The 22,737-nt window shown below is 45.5% G+C and overlaps 1 protein-coding gene across 3 annotated transcripts in view; it reads right to left on the bottom strand.

Moving 5' to 3' along the window:
- The window catches only part of SLC25A26 (solute carrier family 25 member 26), a 104,524-nt gene that overhangs the window by 20,313 nt on the left and 61,474 nt on the right, over positions 1-22,737 (bottom strand). For 2 of the 3 annotated variants that reach the window (XM_064157039.1, XM_064157037.1), the window contains one exon: positions 5,962-6,006. The exons of the other annotated variant lie outside the window; for it this stretch is intronic. In XM_064157039.1, coding sequence (XP_064013109.1) covers positions 5,962-6,006 — 45 coding nt within the window. The remainder of the gene's footprint in view (positions 1-5,961; positions 6,007-22,737) is intronic. 3 annotated transcript variants of the gene reach the window in all.

The following is a 22,737-nucleotide window of genomic DNA, read 5'->3' as shown; positions in this document are numbered from 1 at the left end:
CAAGTACATGTATATATTATCTTGCAGGAATCATGCAAGCCTAAACATGGGGAAAATTCAATGGTCTAAGTTTACTGCTGACATAAACCTTGAGACTCCATCTACACTAATGGAGTTGGGCTCACTTATGCCAGTACTGAATTTGGCCCTAAAGCGAAACCCACCCAAACCCTAGATAAATTGAAGGAGAACAAAAGTTGGCCTACATGCAACAGCATATTTTTCATGTTAAAAGCATTTCATTCTCTTTTCCTCCCCATATAATACTGCATTGATGCCTGTGACCCATTTGGATGTAAATCAGAATGGATGTGCTAAAAGCCTGGTTAAAGAAAATGTCTTCAGAGCAGCGTTCCCATGGCAAGGCAGAACATAATATGCCGTCTGTGCCCAGTTTCCATCACACCAAGGGCCATGGATGTGTCTGGGGAGGAAAATGCACTGCTGAAAAATCGCTTTGAAGTTAAGAATGGCCTTCCTGGAGCATCAGCACTGCTGCTACCTGCTAACAGCGCCGAGCTCCACACAGGCTGGTGTGAATAAGCCACACGGAAGAACGACACAAACCTTCTAAGGTTTTTCATCAAGAAGCCAGTGGCTGAACCCAACGTGAGCCCTTCACATTGAACGCTTTTGTATTCTACCAGATGTCCCTGGCAGGCGCAAAAACTTCTAGAGAACCACTTACGGTCTAGGCGTGGCCACGAGCACCACAATCTGGCTCTGTGTCTACAGACTGCACGAGTCCTCTTTTACTTCTGCCCTCTGAAATGCTGCATTGATGATCCAAAGCCATCTGACTTTCTCCAGCGTGTCTGCAGCGCTCTAAGTCAAGATTGCATTTGTTTCCCGCTCCTGGGTGCAGATGGTGTGTAACATTCCTTGGCCTGTGCAGGGAGGCGGTGTGAATGACACTGATTGTGGCACTAATAAAGGCAGGGCTGTTTGCTGAACAGCTGTTGGGTACATTATTCTTTTGTGAGAGAAATGCAGCCGTTATGCTAATGGCATCTGCATGCCGCGCTGGCCACCGCTGACATCAGCCTCGGAAGGCGGCCGTGGAAATCTCTTTCCCTGGTGCAGCACCTAAGCAAATGGCAGACACGTTAGTGCTGTTTAACGATTAGCACTTAATCCCTACATCGGCCCCAGCCTTACTCAGAGAGGGAGCGAGGCATGGTAGAGCGCTTACTGCGCTGCCTGCGAGGAAATGGGCTTAAAGCTGGGCCTGGGTTTCATTTACTCTTGTCTTAAATGCAGCTGAGTGCAGCAGAAAAGAAATACTAGACTGCTTCTCCAGGACGAAAAGGAAAGCTGTCACCTACCTACAGAGTGGGGAAAAAGCCCTTTTAGGCTCGGTTTGGGTAATTCCTCTATTTATTCCTTACCCTGTTAAAGAGCAACAGACCCAACTGTAAATTTCAGGGGGGAAATAGCGTGTGGTTTATTGTTTCAGTGGTGGCGTTGTAAACACGTATTACTGCTGAGAACCCCAGCTGCCTGGGCAGAAGCATTCTGTAAACTTTTCATTCTCATTAATTTAAATATCAGGTGCAATGAGCTCAAACCGTGGTTGGAGTCCTCACTCTCCATGGAAACCCACCAAGAGCAGTCTTTGCACAGCATGCTTTAAAGTGCATCTCAAAGGTACATCTGCACTAACAGCTATGAGCAAGGCTGAGCCCACCCTCAAACCAGAGTTGTTCACACCCCATACTGTCTATACCAGCTCCTAGAAGCTGAGCTCTCTGAAGAGAGGAACCAGCAGAACTAAGCAAACAAGTGCATGTGCCAAGGCCCTCACGCAGATCTATGGTTCAGTCCACCATCAGTCTTAGCAATGTCCAGCTGCCTCGTCTCGGAATCAGACATGCCTAACGAAAAAGACAAAGGGTTCCCAGGACAGTAGGGTTGTTTTCCCTCCTTAGAAAAATACAATCAACCACACAAAACCCTCTTATTTTTCAAGTCTACTCATTTGAGACCTATGTCCTCCTGTTCTGCCTGTTCTTTCCCTCCTCACTTGCTACCAGAGCCTTTTCTCCAGACATACAATACATTTGGTTTATAAAGAGAGCATTCTCCACGTACAGCTGCACTGGAGTATCTCTCAGGGGCTCTGAAGCGCAGCCAACATGCAGAAATATAAACCCCAGGAGGACTGAGACTTGTTCCACCTGAGAGAGGTTCATCTTACACACAGCACTGCTCTCCAGGGGACCTGGCCACTTCCACTCAGACACAAAAAGCAGGCATTATCGACAAGATGTTGCCAGACTCAGGCCTAACCAGAGACTCTTGATTTTGTGGTGATGTTTTTTGCCTTAAGCTCTAGTTTGTTGAAGAAAACCTGGTGCCCTGTATTTCTGCAATATCCCCCCAGCACAAATTAAACTTGTCTTTTTTCTCAATTAGGTCTAAAAGAGAGACCATATGGATTAAAACGCCACAAGAAACAAAGGAGATGTCATATGTGTGCTGTTGGTAGGTATTCAGATTAGATCTGATGGAGAAAAGTCCTGAACAGAGCAGAATAAAAGATAATACAGAAGGGATGAGGTCCATGGTGCTTCAGTCACCTGAGTGGAGACTACATATCCCTGGCAGCAGGGTGAAAGCAAGAAAGTTGCACTAGGCTCCCTGTAACCCACAATTTCCTGCCAAAATCACGTCCCTGTAGTTCGAAATTGCCACAATTAAGAACATGCATATAGCATTTCCAAAGCAAGTTAACAGCAGCAGCCTGGAAATTCCAGGGCAGCACACTAGGGTCTGCATCTTCCAACATTATTCCAAAACTTGAACTGATACAAAAGGCAGAGTGCTTGGCTGGCATTTGGGAGGCACACCACATCTATGCTCTGCAGCCTTTCTTCATGGCTAGCTGGCTTTGAGATGGGATCAGAAGCTTTAGCTACACCTAAAAAAGAACCCAACTCTGATCAAGCTGCTACAGTGGTAATCAGCCGTGGTGCTTCTCTGAGGGCTGGTGTAGCAGAGAAGGAATGAGATTTGCCATGTCTCTTCTGCCCCTGAACTCCAAAAGAATTCAAAATCATTTTAGCTGTAAGGCTTGTCCTAAAAAGGCAGAGAAGCACTACGCTAACTCACCCTCGTGGAGAATTACAGTGTCTGCCTGGTATCTGATGGACCATACAGTTTCCTTCTCCCCTTTGGTTTTTATCAATATTCTGTGCCTAAAACAAAATATGAAAGAATTGGGAAGAGAAAAAACACAAAGCATGAATTATAACAGGGGATGCTACCTACATCCAAAAAAGAGAGGAGCAGAGTTTTTCTACTAAAATCACCATCGTTTCTTCACCATTGTTTCTTGAGCCACGGTGAACTAAGAAAGGGCTCTATCAGCCACTTTTAGATTCAATCATTAATTGATGGCTAATTGAATAAAATGAGCAGTATCAGTCTTGCAAATTACTGCAATGTGCCCCTTCCCAGCACCCATGGTGTAGGCAACGTTATAGTAATCTACACAATGCACTCTCTTCTAACTTAGTTTACTACATGGTCCGTAAGTTCCCTCTCACACAGGACAGCTGCTCTACGCTCACAGACAGAAGAAAACTGTTCATGTAAACTATGTGGCTAAAGCCTGCTGGAAGCATAAAGAACAACCAGAGCAGACTGGAGGAAAGCAGAGATAATGGGATAAAAAGCCACCTGATTCTGCCTGCATTTATTAGGCTTCTTCAAGCTTAACATCCTGCTGCTGGCTGCAGGCAGCATGTATGTGAAGGAAAAGGAAACTCTCCTCTTCTATTTGCCTTGCTAACTGCTCTTTACAGTGGAAAGGGATTTTTCCTCATTTTTATGGTGATCAGCTTCTTCAGAGAATTGTAAGACTAAGTCTGTCTACCATCAGCTTATGTAACTTAGTACTAATGGTTTTTAAAGTGACACAGCCGCAGCATTTGTTCTGTTCTCCTCTGCCAGAGGAACCATGCACATCAGATGCAACTGCTCCTGCATTCAGCTTCTCAAATAATCCCATTACCACAGCTGCAGAGTAGTCCCTCAGACATTATCCCAGTGACTTTTCTCTGCTCAGGCTTTGTGCCTTCTGTCTCCTGTCCTGTGCTCTCCTACTTCTTCTTCCTGCTCCCTTCACGTACCCTTGAGAAGCCCCAGCCTTGAATTGCACCCTGTTGATGCTGCTGGACACATCCAGCCTGTCGATAGGATCGCAGTGTCTTTAGTCCTTTGTTGTACTGTCAGGGCAATTTCTACAAGAGCTTAATTCAGATAAACAAAACATATTTTGCTTACGCTGCCTGGCCTTTGATGTGACAAATCTTGAGCTCTCTCCCTCTGCTGAGCTAAAGTGACTGGAAAATGCCAGATTGAGTTTTGCAGTCTTCTACCCCTGGCTCCACAGTCAGAAGAATGTATTGCAGGAAGCTTCTGCAACAAACTGAGCCACTTCTGTTGCTTTAGATTAAACCTGATGACTTACTCGTGTAACTAGCTACCTTCAAACTGTCTTCTTTAAAGCCTAAACACTGCATTTTATTGTCAAAGCTACGTGGATATCAGTTTAAACTTTACATTCTGAAAGCACCTAGAGAAGGTTGCTGGTTTCTGTGGATTTGGCAAGAGCACTGCAGGTTTCTCTCTTTAAGCACTGCCACCTCTTGCTCCCAAACATGGCTGCTGCACCAACAGTTAGCAGGCAGCTTCAGAAAGCTGCTCCTAGACGCTGGCAGGGAAAGAGATTCCTAATAAGGCAACCACAGCTACCCTGAGCAATGGAATGATACCCAAACACCACACCAGGCCAAGTTCTTGAAGTACCTTCAGAAACCTCTACAAAACGCAGCTCCATTCTGTGAAAGCTCCTGATGTATTTCATGCTGCTCCTGCCTGTGGAATCCCCTTTACATTTGACACCCTGAAGCCTCTAAATGAAAACATGCACAGTGTGGGCTTGAGCCCTCCAGGACGGTCCAAACCTCCTTGTCAAGGACCAAGAAGAACATAAGTCTTGCTCCTTAAATACGATCAGCAAATGGTAAGGAAGATCACTGGTTCCCCCTTTTCCAGTACCTCTGCCCAGTTTGTGTTTCAGTGTTCATAAGCCCAGCAGCCTTAACAAGTAAAAAGTTACCCTCTCTCCATCTCCTCTCTTATAAATATTGTCTTGTGCTACAATACCTTTAACGGTCTGCAATAACTGTCTGTGCTTCCAAGGATCTCTAAGCAACTGAAAAACCCTTTCCTTTATCCTTTGCAGTGAGTTAAAGGAAAAACAGAGGGACAGTGAAATGACATCTTGGAACCCAACCCTATGCTCAAAAATTGATCAGCTGGTGGGAGAACAGGACATCATTCTGAAAGACTGCACTAGTAAAGTCTCATCCATTGATATCTCTAGATAGTATACACTTGGCCAAACAGCTTGTCAGTGATGCACTAAGAGTCTCTCCCTGTATACCAAACCAGGCTCAATTAGTTTATTTCTCTATCATTCACAATTCCTGCAAAGAGTAAAATGCTAAAGCAATTCAAATAAAAATATATCACACAACATAGAATAGAACAGAGTAGAACAGAGTAGAGTAGAATAGAACAGACCAGGTTGGAAGAGACCTCCAAGCTCATCCAGTCCAACCTATCACCCAGCCCTGTCCAATCAACTAGACCATGGCACTAAGTGCCTCCCACTCTTCCTTAACCAGTAAAAAAAGCTAGAGCAGAAGGTAAGATTTCTAGCATGCTGGAGTTAAAATTTAGACTGGATGCTACTTGTCAGGGGTTTGACAGTCCCTGATAATTTTTCAGATATTCAGGCAGATAATTATCTCCACATGCACAGGTAGGATGGTGCATCTGTACTGGTTCTTGGACATGCCCATAAGTGTGATGTTTGAGTTAGATAAGGTACCATGGAAAGCCCTCTGTGAAATGTCTTAGCTCACATGTCTATCACTAATGAAGACTTACCTTTAAGAACTCCCAGAGGGGAAATTGTACCAGAGAGAAAGGGATCTGCAGAGATGGGGAAAGAAAAAAGACACCAATGTAATGTTACAAAAGCAAACGAAGTTGGCATGTCTCTCAACTGACTAAATTAGGAGCAGCTATTGTTCACCCAGTGACCTCCACCTCAGCACATTTACAAACCTTTACGGACACTTTATATACACTGCCCTTAAATGATTGGCTTCACTAAAGCACTTTTACTTTGTTTATCACATTCCCCGCTGAGAGGTTAATGTATTGTTACCAGGGTGGCTTAGAAGAGCAACAAGCAGTATGACCTAGTGCAGGGACATTCTTGGTTTGATGCTCAGCCAGGAAAGCCATAAGGACAGTTCAAGAAACATGTTCCTGAGGCCATGAACACAGCCTGGCAAAAACCATCTTCATCAATACACAGTCTCACAAATGCTGAGCTTAACACAGTCGTGCTCCTTAACCTTCCTCCCAGTGATCTCACATTAACAAGCTCCACTGAGAATTAAAAGCAGGTTAGGAAGATCTACCAAAACTCAACTGAAACCGAAAGGAGAAGCTTGGAGGTTCTCTTCTCAGCACCTCTAATGAGAGCTTTTTTGTCCAGCAACAGCCTGTATCTCCACCTAGGGTCATCACTGCTGTCATTTCCAGGAGCATTTCCAGCTCCTTTGCATCATTTCTCCCTGATAAATGCCTTGTGATCAACTCTCTCAACATAGGAGGGAAAAAAGCAAACACACACATCTGTCAGCTGTGTAGGCTGGGCAGGGCAGGGCAGTTTTCATCACGAGCAGCACCACTCTTTGCAACAACAGACATCGTTTTGCAAGGTAATTCCTTCCTTACAGCTTCTTCCTCCTCCTCCAATCTCTCCACTAAGTTCTTCTGGTTCTTCTTCCTCCTTCACCACTCTGACAAACCCAGTTCAACATTCACCTGTGGAACTGACTTTGCCTTTGTTAGCTCCAGTCCAAGTATGTGTCTCAAGTCACCTTGGAGAAAGGGGTCTCCATCAAAATACTGCCCTGTGCTAGAACTGCCCTGCATCTGCATCTTCAGGTCTGCTGTGCCCCTTCCTAAAGGTTTGTGCAGTTATGTCCTCTACTTTAGCAGTTGGTCAGCCCCAGGTTCAAGTCTTCTCCCCAGTATCTATTTTCTTCTTCTACCCTTGCCTTCCTTCCCCAAACATCATGCATGTTGGGTTAACTTTCCCCTAATAAGGCTGATAATGCAGATTGCACATCATTTTCTCAGTGCAACTTTTGTCACAGAAAGCAGTAGACATTCCAAAGGGGTGACACTTAACCAATACAGAGGCCTTTGTCTCTGTGACATGAGTAACATCAGGTGAAAACTGCCCACAGCACAAGTACATACGGCTTATTAAATCCAAGCTCAAGCTACACAGAGGAACCTGAAATGCTGCATCCATTCGACAGCACAAGAGTTAAAGAGTATTGTCTGCTTCATTGTGTTACAACTTATGATTAATAAATGAGCCTATTAAGTTAATCTGCCAGGCAAAACTAAGCTTGACAGACACCTGCCACAGAAAATTTGCTATCTATTCAGGCAGGAAACGGCAGTGAGAAGAAATCAATGTCACTGCTGTACACTGAGCTGACAAACTGAAATCTCAGAGGAAGTTTGTCATCTTGAACAATGAGCAATATCCCTGGTGACATCTCAGAACCCCACAAGAAAGGTCAGACATGCCTCTTATTTATCAGGGCCCTGAAACTGTGGTGTAGCAATTAAATTTAGCTTTGAATAGTGGGTGGAAAAGCCCAGCTATTTGACAGTAAGGTGTGGCAGTGTACTTAGGAGAAGATGCATACATAGCCACGTGCTGCCGCATCACTGCTGAGCTGCAGTTGAGTGGCATCATTTCTGCGCAACGCGACATGATCTTCTAATACCTAGGCCAAGAAGCAGAGACAGAAACAACACCGACTACACTGGCTTCAGATGTGTTCAAAGGAGCAGAGGAAGCCCTCTGCATCCAGCTGCACACCAAACAAAACAGGCTTTCAAACACAGTCTCCGACTTTTGCCTTTTTATGTTTCCAAACGCGCAGTAAAATTACGCAGCTGTTAATAAGACAAGAAGGGAAGCTTTTGACATAAGCCCTGCTCTATCTCCCAGATAGAAGCCTTTCAAAGAGGAAATCTGCTCACGACTGCTCTTTGATTTTCAGCATTAGTGGTGGGGATTTCTGCTTTCCCCTTTTCCTGTGCACCCTGCGAGATGCTTCCAAAGCCTCTGGCAAGACTCCAAGTGTATGCTGTGGGCACAGCCACTAGGCTCCCTCCTCTCCAAGATGCAGAATCATAGCAGCAATTTGGTCGAAAAAGACCATTAACATCATCAAGTCTGACCATTATCATCAAGAACAGTGTGGCCAACAGGGCAAGGGAGGGGATTTCTGCCCCTTTGCTCTGCTCTCATGAGACCCTATCTGGAATACTGTGTGTAGTTCTGGAGCCTCCAACAAAAGCAGGACGTGGAACTGTTGGACTGTTGGAGCCAGTCCAGAGGAGGCCACCAAGACGCTCAGAGGGCTGCAGCAGCTCTGCTATGAGGACAGGCTGAGAGAGTTGGGACTCTGCAGCCTGGAGAAGAGAAGGCTTTGAGGAGACCTTATAGTGGCCTTCCAGTATCCGAAGGGGACTAGAAGAAGGCTTTGGAGGGACTACTGACAAGGTCTTGTAATGACAGGATGAGGAATAATGGGTTTGAACTGGTAGAGAAGAGATTTTAAACTGGATGTTAGGAAGAAGTTCTTTGCAGTGAGGGTGGTGAGACACTGGCACAGGTTGCCCACGAAGGTTGTGGAGCACAGGATCACCAAATGTGATCAAAGATCACAACCTCCCTGTAGGTGTTCAAGGCCAGGTTGGATGAGGCCTTGAGAGACCTGTTCTAGTGGGAGGTGTACTTGCCTATGGTGGGGGGTTGGAACTGGATGAGCTTGGAGGTCTCCATTCCAACCTAAACCATTCTGTGACTCTATGATTATCTAATTCTGCCACATCTGGTACTAAACCAGGTCTCTCAGAACCATATCTCTGTGTCTTTTAAACACCTGCAGAGATAGGGATTCAACCACCTCCCTGGGCAGTCTGTTCTGGTGCTTCAGAACCCTTTCAGTGAAGAAGTTTCTTCTAATACCCAAACTAAACCTGCCCTCACACCTGGGTAGTTTGAAAACTTGCAAAGAAACAAAACAAGACAAAATCTAGGAAGCAAACCCAACAAAACCAAGAAGAGCAGCACCTCTGCCTGTACTAAGAAGGTCCTCTCCACTGGAGCCCGTTTAAGTTGGAAGACATAAAACCAAAAGCCACACAGGCAGTTTCATGGGATTAGAATGAAAGGGAATGTGGCTTACTCTGAATGTGCCTTTTGTCATCAGATTCTCTAAAGCCAAATAACGTCCAAGCCAGATTTGGTGATCTTCCCATGACAGAGACCTCAACCACATTTCCTCCCCATATGTACTCCACAGCCCCTGTTGAAAGTTCAGTTCTTATGGCAAGCCTTCCCTCATACCCCTTAATTGCCTTTATTCTTCTCTCTCACACACATTTGTGAGGAGCTTACAGGAGCTTCTACATCTCTTTGCAGCCACTGCCTTTCCACCTCATTGCCATGGCCAACAGGTCCCAGGGCTGTGCAGGCTGCTGAGCATCCACGTGTGTTTACAGCCTGTCTGCATAAGCCTTGTTTTGCTGAGAAGAGACTAAATAGCCCAAGCCCAAGAGCAAGGTTGATGCATGCAAAAAGAAATAGTTCTGCAGGGGCAACTCATCCAGCAACGATGCCTTTAGATGGCTTACTGCCCTTTAATCCTTTACCACCACAGACGTGACAAAACCCTTGCAGTCTGGGGTCAGTCCTTTATTTAAGCAGTCACAGCTTTTCATTCCTTTTCATATTTTGTTTTTTAAAAGAAAAGCTCTTCAGCAATGAAGAGAATCACACCCTGCCAGGCAGCAGTATTTATGCCTGAAATAGGCTAAGGCAACAATAAAAATGTGGTCCACACATGTGGGTATCTTTCTGCCAGCAAATATGAAACCCTGGCGAGCTCCACCAACCTCTCATTCAATGTTAATAAAAAATAGACAGTACCAGTTCTTATGTCTGCCCTGGTGTTATATAACTGCTGTTTGTTCAGTCAACTCTCATACCAAGAAAGCTCAAAAACTTAAGGCCCCCTAACAGCTGCAAATCATTATTCAGAAATGTTTTATAGGTTAGTGAAATTATCATTTAGTCTGGTCCCTCTAGTCCTTAGCACCTGATGCCTCACTGTAATGAACCTTGCAGATTCTTATTTCTACAGCTCAACAGAAGGGTGCAAAGGGATTGTTTCTTATCAGTTACTTCTCAAAATAGCTGCACGTCACGATCAGAGCCACAAATACACACATCTCTTCTTCTAAAACAAATACCAACCCTCTGATGACAGAGCAAAGGTCTTCCCAACAAATACTGTTTCATTAAAATAAATTTAAGGAGGAGCTTAATGTTACTCTTTCCAACTACAACAGAATGTTTTAAATTAGCTCAAAATTCTCCCATTTACTATCTGATGCTACATTGCAAGCTGATATTGTCCTGAGAGAAATGCAGGAGAGAGAGAGCAAGGAGAGTATGCTGAAGGAGTGGTAGAGAAGGAGGGGAGGGGGTGCACACCAAAAGAAAAAAGTCACCCTCATCAGCCCCTTCAGAACTGGGATTCCCTTCCAAATATGAGAATTCTTTCACACAAAGAGGAAACAGATGTCCATGGCTGGAATTTGCATGTGGCTTTATTCTCTTCTAGGGTACAATAAAACTACTCTTCTTCTCATCCTCCAAGCTAGAAATTAAACAGTGGCATGTCATGCAGAGTCCAGCTGTGCTTTCTACCTCCAGTCTTTATTAGCAATATATTTTAAAAGAAGAAAACAGAGAGAGAGAGAGAGAGAAAGAAATCAGAAAAGCATAAGAAAACTGTGGTATGTGTTCTCAAAACAATATGAACCCTACAGATGTTCTTACTAATCTGTGGCACATGTTTGTTTATTCAGGTTTTTTCTGTCTCCAGTTCAGTGACTTTTGCTCTCCAGAAGATCTGTTTTTACAAATGCTGGAGTAAATACTGCAGGAGAGATTGGCACAAACAGGCAGGGAGGAGGAAACAGGCTCACCTTTCGAAGAGCTTTCTCAGTGTCCCTGAAACTGAACCTCTACTCCAGAAACTGCTCTCTCTCATACTTCCACTACTCCTGACATTAACAGTATCATAGAATGGCTCAGATTGGAAGGTGTCTTAGAAATCCTCTACTCCAACCTTCCTGCCATGGGAAGAGACACCTCTCAACTAGACTCAAGGCCTCATCCAACCTGTCTTGGACACCCCAGGGAGGAGGCAGCCACAACCTCCCTGGGCAACCTATTCCAGAGTCACACCACACCTGCACTGAAGAGCTTCTTCCTAAGATCCAGTCTAAACCTACAATCCCTCAGCTTCAAACCATTCCCCCTTGTCCTCTTGCTAGTCATACATATGAAGTAGCAGGAGAAAAGGCAACAGTTATGAAGAGGATTTTGACAGCACAAATATCACAAAGACCCACATCAAGAGCGTCTGTTCCCTTTTGATTGGCCAGGGCTGGGTGCTAGGTTGGACTGGATGATCTCGGAGGTCTCTTCCAACCTGGCTGATTCTGTGATTCAGGGAAAATGTCCTGCAGTCGTCACAGTAGCTCTCAAACTTGCACCTAACCTGGCACCTTGACACACTTTGGCAGGGCTCACGGAGATGCTATCACAGCTGAAGTCTGTACAAGGAATACTCCACCACAGCAGCTCCACTGCAGGGGCTGAACGGTGCCTTCTCTGTTGTAATTACAAAGATAAGTCTAATAACCTGCTTCTGGGCAGCAAAACCCACACTGCTTTCCAGGGATATGCAATGCATGCATTTCAAGAGAACAATCTTCCCTTTACCTAGGTCTCTTTTACATTCATTTTCGTCTGTTTCAATCAGCTTCTTTGTAAAAGACTGTTCTTTTCAAATGGGTTCATGTTACAGGAGAACAAAACACCCCTCTCTGCCCACTGGATTTAACGTCAGAACGTTCCACAGGAAACCTGGTTTGGTGTCTCGTCCTCCTAAAACCCCTCACACGCTTGCTCACCACATCTGGATTATCACAGAATCACAGAAACATCCAGGTTAGAAAAGCCCCTCAGGATCACCAAGTCCAACCAATAACCCTACTCTACGAGGTTCACCCTAAGCACCACATCCAAACAGCTTTTAAACACATCCAGGGGTGGATAAATGATAAACTGATGTTCCAGCTATGAATATACTTTCTCCACGATGGGATTTGAGAAGACAGAGTGAAGTGAGGTAAGCCTCTCTGTGAACATGTCAGGGGGCATGGCAACAGACATCATTAAATAGAGCACAGTATGAAGAGCTGAACTTTTCCCACAGTACCAAGTAAAGAGGCAGGTGAAGAGGGGCTCAGCACAGCCACCATCGGCAGCATCCCAAGGCTGACAACACTGGTTTCTTCTCTTAAAAAGTTTCAATTAAGACTGCCTCCCAGATCCTCCTTGACACACTGCAGACTCCACAAGGAACCTAGCAAAGGTAATTTGTAATCTTAACATCAATGAAAGACTGTCAAAGCCATCAGCCAAGTTCCTGCAGCTCCAAGATGAAAGGTATGAGCATGGGTAAGGAATGGACAAGTTTATACGTTCTATAAATGATAGAGGGCTTTGTTAATAAACACTGATGCAACTGGAAACAAAGCTCCTCGGGCAAGTGTGACAACACTGCTATAGCAATGACCAGAAGGTCTTCTTTTAGCTCCGTTCCTTAAGAGATAGAGTTGAAGAGTAAATTCCCATTCAGTACTGGCCTGCAGGACTGCATGAAGCCAAAGGGAGGTGGAACCACAAGGGCAGCTGGGCCATCACAGGTAGAACTATCAAGCTGCATTTACAACGAACAGCTTGAAACAGTTCTGTGGAGTGAATGCATGGCTTTACAGCACTGCCAGAGGCAAAGGAGCAGCTTTTAGGGTGGTAGAAACACTGGCCTCAGCAGTGCCAAGATTATTGTTAAAGCAGAAGTCTCAGCTGAAGCACAAGCAGCTACCTGAGATAATTAGCAATTCTCTCATTTCCAAGCTCGGAGACAATTGCAAATGGGAAGAGATGCAAAATTCCTGATTTATACTCATTATGCTGATTCTGGTATTCACTAACTCTCAAATATTTGTACCTCACTTCCTCTGTTCTCCCAGCTCTAAGCTCAAAGTACTTCCACTTGCCACCTGGCCCCTGTGAACGTTTAAAAGTAAATCCCTTTCTGAGACAAAACACTATGTGCCACACGGCATTGCTTAATTTGGTTGCAAGCCATGCCCACAGGTGGCCTTGGGACCTCTGCAGCAGAACTTCACATACAACAGGACCTTCTTATAAATGGCTCCACTTGCTTGTTAGGAAAGCAGTGTATAAAGGACATCACACAGAGATGGATAAATACAAGGAAAATTCTATCCACTTTTCCCTCCATTAGAAAAAGGGTTTATGGTTAAAGGAAAAAAGAAAACAGTTTTTCTGGAGGGGCAGTGTTGACCAGTGAAGAGGAAAGGCACAGTCAGAGATCCAGCACAACGGTGTTCCCAAAACAGGAGCAAAAGAGAAGCACTGAGGCAGATGCACAAACTCAATTCAGGCTGGATTGATTTAAGAGAGCCTGATGATCACAGAGCCCTAACTTTGCACACATGAGGCAGACCATCGTTGAGCAATTGGAGGCTCCTTTCACAAAGGATATTAGCTAACAGTCTCTAAAACCTCCCTCTCTTACGCTAGCCTCTTACCTTGCTGGGAGGACAGATAAGTGCTGTACAGTGTAGTCACAGAAGTCAATCCTACTGCACACTAAAGAGCAGCTGGACTGACAGGCCCCCAGTCAGACAAACAGTATCTACGTTGTCCCATTCTCCAAACAAGCACTAAAGGAGATGCCTGTTTTGCTATTTCTTCTCAAGAACAGCACACCCAAAAAAGCTCCTGAACAAGAAAATGAATCTGCTGAGCGGCTTGTACATGCTGTTTTCAAGGTGCAGATAAAAATCTTGTAGGGTAAAAGATGAGTTTAGTAGCTCTAGAAGAATGAAGGTATTGTTTAACAGGAAGCAGATGTATGTCAGATGGCAAACTCATTAAAGTGTCCCATCGTTAAAGGAAACAGGCTAACAACGAGCCATCTGACAAAACCTGAACTGACCAGGAAATGCACAAGCCGCAGCTAATCTCCTATTTATTGCTAGGTAATGCCTTTAAGTCATGCACATGCATTCAGTTTAGGACCATGAAGGACTAATCTTTGTGCTCATGAAAAAGAAAAAAACAAACCAACACCACAGGAGCAGGAGCCTAGAGCATGGACTGCAGCACTTCTGGAAAACGTCTTCTGAGGAAAACCTCCAACATTTGGAGAAGCTATTCCAGCAGTCCGTGGGTGTACAACACACGCCGGCTGTGCTGCTGCCCGGGCAGCCTGTCGCTTCACGACCTCTGACGGCTTCTTAACGTGCATTTTACAGACATGCAACATCTTGAACATAATAATAACAATCCCTTATGAAAAGCACCTTTAAAGGGAGGTTTAAGCTTTTAAACTTAAAGTCAAAAATTCATAGCCACCACATTGACAGATCTGCAGCATCACAGAGTCAAACGGTTCCTCAAATGAGAATTTTGTGGGAGATGAAAGGACCTAAGCACAAGGAACTAAACAAGCAGCATGTTTGATTCACAAGGCAGGTGGATGTATGGAAAAGTAAGAATATTGCTTCATCCAGCAAATACTCAGTCAAAGAAACTCAACAGCAGTGCAGCTGTAACTGCACTGACAGCAGCAGAGGACCTCTTGTCTTCAGAGTTACAGCCACAGTCAGGACACAAACCTGCTTCTCCCTTCCTGGACGTATCTCAGCCTGTAGCAGTTGTGTTACAAATGCCTTGTTACTACATTATGATTACAAGTACAATACAGCAGCTCTCACCATAAAAATCAAATATATCTCTCACCAGGAGATTTCTGAGTGTCACTAAAACAAAATTTCATGGGAAAATCCATCTCTGCCTTTGCATATGGGCCTGATTCAAAGTTCACTGAAATTGCTGGGAATTCTGTACATGTGGCTTCAATAGCTTCTGGACCAGGACCCATGCTCAAGATGGAGAACAGAGGAAAGAGCAGATGCAAGAGTTCTAGCACACAGTATGAGGATCAGCTCATTTGGATCCTACAGTGTCCTTTCCAGGATGCACACACTCAGGCTCCCAGAGGGAGCAGGACCCAGGATGTGCTCTTTTTTAACTTCCTAAGCAGGAACTGCTGCAGATTCCCTGCTTGTACAGAGGAGCATGCAGCAGTCCTACTGATGTGATGGCTATACCTGAAGACAAACCATGTATGCTCTAAGTCAAGTCCCAGTAAAGGTAATGTAAGAAGAGCAAATTCTTCTGTATGTGTTACCAAGTAGGAACTTTGTTGTTTTGCTGTATTGGTAGCCCCAAGTAATTGGCAAGACTATTCCTGCATATCTCTCTGCTGTGGGGAAAAAAAATCACCACAAAAATAACAACAAATCCAAAACAAACAAACAAAATCAGACCAAAAAAACCCACAGGAGAACAAGAGGAGCGCCCAAATGTTGCTTTAAACAAACTGCCTTGTAGATACTATGGGAAAATTACTCCATCAAGGCTAGCGTATTAATGGAACAACTACTATAAACCACCAAGCTGGAGCTTCATTCTTTGAAGTGCAGAACCCATGCAGCACTGTTTATAGATCCTACACCATTATCTCCATCATGTGGCAGAGAGAAAAAATGCAGATTAATGTCAGCTGAGGGAATGTTCACCATGTAAAGGTATTTTGTTTCTTTCTCAGGTAACAGAAGAAATTAAGGTGCTCACACTCTCACAGGCATTGCCCCAATGGGTGTGAATGAAACGATGCCCACACGGGAAGCTTCAGCAGGTCACAGTGAGCCATCATAAACTCCTTTAGGTTAGAAAAGACCTCCAAGATCATTGAGTTCAATCATAGGTGGAGCACTGGAACTAGATGATCTTTGAGGTCCCTTCCAACCTAAACCATTCTATGATTTTATTACAGCAGCTTCAATAGCAAGTTCGTGCAGCTGGCGTTGAAGGCCTGATCTTCATGGACTGCTTGAAAGAGTTCACCATGTGCAATCTCCATTGGTGTGAGATGGATAGGAATTGTTTCTGCAAAGCACTAAAAAACATGTCTAATTTCCTCCCTCTCTACAGAGAAGCAGTTAAACATGTCCTTAAGTCCTGTACTGAACAGTCTGACTATCCCATGTGCCTCAAGCCTGTTTTCTCTCCCTCATCTACCTGTTTTATTTCTTAATGAGCAGCTGCACTGCTTTAGCCCGACCACAAGACACAGTTCCACAGAAGCCACCAGGTGAAAAGATTGCCCTATGTTACGTCGGGGGGCCTATGAGCTTATGACAAGGACCTCTCCTAGCTTTTCTCTACCAAAGCATGAGCTTTGCTGAAGCGCAGCTCCAGTTCCACAAACTTTAATCCCATTCTACATTAAGGGACCTAATCTGAAAGTCATTAAAGTGAACTGAAAAAAGTCACAAGAAGCATTTGATCCGACTCAAATGAGCAGCCAGACAAAGCATGTACAGAAAGGGGAAGGATGGTTGCTTCAGGTTTGTTTCTTCACCCCCTGTCATTTTTTTTGACAGCTTAACCAGTTCTGCAGACTCTGTAACTATTTAAACAGGAAGCCCCCCAGACCCCGCAGACCTCCCTGCCGATGCAGCTGAAGAGCTATTCGGCTCCTAATGGAGCATTTCTTCCACCCCCACCCAAAGGTAGCAGCTGTACGATGTCGGGTTGGACACTGTGGGGCCACCTGGGACTTGCTGCCCTCCCAGGTGTGGACTTGCAGGCTTGTCCGCAGCAATCGAGCCCCTGGGAAAGCTGCCTGGCTGCCTGCATCCCCCCACTTCCGGCCTTCAGCAGGCGGGGAAAGCTGCGGAGGGGGCTGGCTGCGCAGGCAAACGCAGCGTGGAGAGAGCGGGGAGGGCTGGCTCCTCTGGCAGGCTTTCTCGAAGGAGTCTAACTCTGCTTGCACAATTGCACCCCTGATGTAAGACCCGTGGAAATAAAAGCTGTGACTCTTAATGATTTGTTTCAAGCCATGTATGGAGAAGATGCTTTCACCACAAGCCTTTGACTTCACTTACATGGCTTTATACAGCCACCTCCTTTCTGTTTGCCTGGGGATCTATTGTAACCACACCATTAAACCGTAAAGCTGAACCAAAACAACTTCTCCCACTCAGTTACCCAACTAGGACATGAGGAACATGTGTCAAACAACAGGAGCATGAGAACAGGATCCAAAAGAGCGCTTTGGTGGGCAAAACCAAACAACGGGAACATCCCAGACACACAAACATCTCTTCATTTGCTCCCCCTCCAAGGCTGCCCACATATCCCAGCCCTAGGTTTGGGCTACCTGCAGAGCCCCGGGGGAACTGCACTACAGGACACAGCAGCAGCTACCTCTTGTTTTACGAGATCCTGGGTATAGCTGTTATCAGCAAAGTAGACACTATTAAGTTGCATCTTTAGCAATATACACCATCTCCTCCATGCTTGGCAAAGCACTTAAGCATGTGCTTAACTTACACTATTGCTGAATAGGAGCAAGATTATGCTTGATGAACATTAAAGACCAGACCCAAATAAGTTCTTTGACCTCATATTCTTTTTTTATGCTCCCAACTTCCCATTAATCTAAAAGCTCTACCAGAGCTGGAGTTGGGCCAAAGTGTTTTGTTGAACTGACGCCTAAACAAAGCTTTCTGCTAATTTGGGGTTGCAACCAATGTGGTGAATGAAGAGAAAAGCCAAAGAAAACTGTCAAAACTTTTCTGTGGGTTGCTCTAGACACACAATAAAGTACTCAAAGTGCCCTCAAACATCCAACAGAGAGTAAGTCAAGGTAACAACACAAATGCAGCACCACCACAAGGGTTTAACATCACAATTAGCAGTAGAAAAATGCAAGCAGCCCATGTAACTGCCTAGGCTCCCTGATGGGATCATACCCCACCATTTCCAGCACACTCCTGTCTCATGCAGCAGGTCCGAGCACAGCATCTGTTGCACTGATGGTCTCTTTAAGAAATCTACTTCTGTGGAAAACATTGACACCAAAAGGAGAAAGCCAAATTGCACGCCCACTGCAGCATGCTCTCTGGAGAGAAGGGGATGGGAAATGCTGCTCTCACAGCTTTAATTTATTTAAAGGCATCCACTGAGATGATTTTTTTTCCTCATTGGTTTTGCAGCCATGTCAAATGCCCATCACAGCCAAATGGTAGGCTTGCCAATTCCCTGCTGTCATAGGTAGGCTCATAAAACTCACAGGGCAATGGCTTAAGTTGTGTCACCTGGTATGGGCTTTTGGTCTGTGATACACAGCAGCAGATGGGATTTACATATATATGATTTGGAGCAGTCTGCTCATTTTTTTCCAGCTGGGAAACAGCAAATCATCAATGAAATAATTTTCATGCTAACAAGCATTACTTGAGGGGGAAGAAAACTAAACACAAAAATTTTGGTAGGAAAGTACAGAGACATTGTCTAACTATGAGAAATCTCCAGAAAGTCTACCTTTTGTGTATTTTAGTATCTGGAAACTATTTCAGTATCTGCTGCAGAAGCCTGCCTTTAAATAGGCCTCAGGGCCTAATATCTTGCCCAGGGAGGTGGTGGAGTCGCTATCCCTGGAGGTGTTGAAGCCAAGCCTGGATGGGGCACTTAGTGCCATGGTCTGGTTGATTGGACAGGGCTGAGTGATAGGTTGGGCTGGATGAGCTTGGAAATCTCTTCCAACCTGCTTGATTCTATGATTCTAGGACTGCTTTGGTTCCAGCAGCATCTGGATGTTTTAAAGTGCTACTCACAGACCTTGCAATGTGTGTATGGTGCTCATTTCACCTTGAGACTGCCTGGGATATATCTGTCCCAGTCAGATGAGCACAATAAAATCATGAGGTAGCATCTGAAGAAAGAAGCACTGCCCCTGATCAAAGACATGGGGTCCCTGATGTCTCATGGCACACAGCCAGACCCAAAGAACCGGACAACAGGCAGCACAGTGAAGAAAAATTAGCAAGCAAGGTAAGGACCAAAGACAAAAGAGAAGAAATCAGTGCTATTGCCCAATACAAAAAATGAGCTGATCCCAAAGCAAATGCCTTTTCTAGAGCAATTTTCATGGCCTTTTGGATGCGTAGCATATCCAGGATTTTTCCTAATGAGATTAGCAAGCTATCCATTACCAGTTCCATAATGGTTCAACCTCAAGGCATTTTAATTACATTTTTCATTTATCTTCCCTGGGACTTTCTAATTTGTGCCAGAATTCTTTCTTCACTACTAAGACAATTTTTGTCTCAGCACAAGTACTAATAGACCACTTCAGACAAACCAACAAATCTGCAGAACTCATACAAGAGGAAAAATCAATTATGGCTTTCATTCAAAAGACACAATTCCATTAACACCTTTCTTTAAATAGTATCTCCAAAGGCACCAGTCAACTTCAGGGATCATGATCTGAATCAAGCAGCCTCCAGAACAGCGTGCTGATTCTGCATTCACACATACAGCTCTAAAAGCTCAGCTGACATGATGCCAGTAAATGACCTGACTTTGTTTGGAAGTCCTGCACTGAATACTATCAGTCTCTTAGGCACAGGACTAATCTGATGTGGAAAGGAGGTTCTCAAATTCGTGCTGAAATGCTGATCAGCATGGTGGAAACAGCCTGGTGTATGGAGGGAAATTTCCACTAGACTAAGAAAAAGAATCTGAGACAGAGTGAACTCTACCTCTCCAATTTGTCTGTAAATCCCTTTCCAGCTGCAGCTGTGGGGACAGAGGCTTTGTTCACCACTTTCATCCTGCTCCCAAGTGCTGACCACAACCTCTGCCACACTCTACTGTCTTCACCCTTCCCAAGTGCTGGTCTGGCTCCTCACGTAACTGCCCCACTGGTGACAGGGGGCTGTAACCTCTTCAGCTGGCTATGTGGCCAGAAGAGGATCACAGTATCACAGTATTATCAGGGTTGGAAGAGACCTCACAGATCATCAAGTCCAACCCTTTAGCGCAGAGCTCAAGGCTAGACCATGGCACCAAGTGCCACGTCCAGTCCTGCCTTGAACAGCTCCAGGGACGGCGACTCCACCACCTCCCCGGGCAGCCCATTCCAGTGCCCAATGACTCTCTCAGTGAAGAACTTTCTCCTCACCTCCAGCCTAAATTTCCCCTGGCACAGCCTGAGGCTGTGTCCTCTTGTTCTGGTGCTGGCCACCTGAGAGAAGACAGCAACCTCCTCCTGGCCACAACCTCCCCTCAGGTAGCTGTAGACAGCAATAAGGTCTCCCCTGAGCCTCCTCTTCTCCAGGCTAACCAATCCCAGCTCCCTCAGCCTCTCCTCATGGAGCTGTGCTCAAGGCCTCTCCCCAGCCTCGTCGCCCTTCTCTGGACACACTCAAGCATCTCAATGTCCCTCCTAAACTGGGGGGCCCAGAACTGAACACAGTACTTAAGGTGTGGTCTAAGCAGTGCAGAGTACAGAGGCAGAATGACCTCCCTGCTCCTGCTGGCCACACCATTCCTGATGCAGGCCAGGATGCCACTGGCTCTCTTGGCCACCTGGGCACACTGCTGGCTCATGTTCAGGCGGGTATTAATCAGTACCCCCAGATCCCTCTCTGTTTGGCTGCTCTCCAGCCACTCCGACCCCAGCCTGTATCTCTGCATGGGGTTGTTGTGGCCAAAGTGCAGCACCCTGCACTTGGAGCTATTGAACCCCATCCCATTGGACTCTGCCCATCTGTCCAGGCAGTCAAGGTCCCACTGCAGAGCCCTTCTGCCCTCCAACCCAGCCACATCTGCCCCCAGCTTGGTGTCATCTGCAAACTTGCTGATGACTGACTCCATGCCCTCATCCAGATCATCTATGAAGATGTTAAAGAGGATGGGGCCCAGCACTGATTCCTGAGGGACACCACTAGTGACAGCTGCCAGCGGGATGTGGCATCATTCACTACCACTCTCTGGGCTTGTCCCTCCAGCCAGTTCCTAACCCAGCACAGAGTGTTACCATCCAAGCCATGGGCTGACAGCTTAGCCAGCAGTTTGCTGTGGGGGACAGTGTCAAAGGCCTTGCTGAAGTCCAGACAGACCACATCCACAGGCCTCCCCACATCCACCAAGCGGCTCACCTGATCATAGAAGGAGATCAGGTTGGAGAGGCAGGATCTGCCCTTCCTAAACCCATGCTGGCTGGACTGAGCCCTTTGCCATCCCTCAGGTGCGCTCTTATCTCCCCCAAGATAACCTGCTCCATCAGTTTCCCTGGCACTGAGGTCAGGCTGACAGGTCTGTAGTTCCCAGGTTCCTCCATCCCACCCTTCTTGTGGATGGGGACCACGTTGGCCAGTGGTGGTCACCTCAGCAGAGACCCTGAAGAGATGGCCCGTGCCCACAGATCAGCTGGTAAGCACACAAGTAGAAAGCGTATCTGAAGACTGGGAAGATCCTGTCCTGAACAACAGTCTTTGCAGGATGTGTCGACTGAAACAAACAAACCAAACAAGTACAGAACTCACACTTTTGCTTTGCAACACGTAGCAACTCAGGCAGATTAGTAACAAAAGCCTTTACTGTGCTAGAATGGTTAAATACAATCACAATAAAATTCCACCTGTCAGCTCCAAAAGCACCCCACATGTAGAATTTACACAAGCTGAACTGGAGCTGGTTCAGGGCATGTCATAACAGTTAGTCATTTCTGCACTGTGTGCTGTTAAAATTGGCCTCAAGATGAATGGAGTGCCTGCAGAGGGCAACCATATTTCAAGCAAAGCAGGACATGCTCAGGGTAGTTGTGCTGCCCCTTCAGCTGCTTTCCACGGCTGTTAATTTTTGCCACTCTGCTTTTGTGGAAAGCATTTACAGTACACTTCCAAAACCTGCTGAAATCCAGTAAAAAAAACACCTTTGTGGTAAAACTCTGAAGGAGGAGGGAGAAGAAAAGTTTCTACTGAAAGGATTCTGCATAGCATTATTCCAGTTGGCACTCCTAAGTGAAAAGTAACAAGCACAGGTCTTTTTTTGGTCCCACACGTTGCTTGCAAGCTGTCAGTTCCCATCACTGAAGTATGGCACTGCCAATCCAATAGCATCGCCTGGGGTTTTCTGAATGGCAGCCTCTTCTGTTTCGGTCTGTGATGCTTTCCAGCAAAAGCCACTGTAAATTATTTCACTCTTATTCAGGTGTTTCTCATGGGACTTTTTAACTCAAGAAATCTTCTAACTGTGTGCAGCAGATTTCTGAACCGAGCCAGGAAGTGCTGAAGCACCTTCATTCCTTTTTCAAGTCAACTTAACATCTGGCAAACAAGCATGAGGGAGCATGAGCAGGCATGGCCCTTTCCAGAAGCTGTGCGTGAAAGAAATGAGTGTGACACAAACCAGCAGAAACCCTCTTGGGCTTTCTCAGGAATTAATGCCCCAATACTGTAAGATTAATGTGAGACAATGAGAAAATTTGCTTCTATGCCACACAAAGGACATGTACTATACCA

The sequence above is a fragment of the Pogoniulus pusillus genome, chromosome 16, assembly GCF_015220805.1.
Source record: "Pogoniulus pusillus isolate bPogPus1 chromosome 16, bPogPus1.pri, whole genome shotgun sequence".
In the NCBI taxonomy this organism is placed as follows: Eukaryota; Metazoa; Chordata; class Aves; order Piciformes; family Lybiidae; genus Pogoniulus; species Pogoniulus pusillus.
Note: the sequence above shows the minus strand (reverse complement) of the source record. Positions and strands in the feature narration are given on the sequence as shown.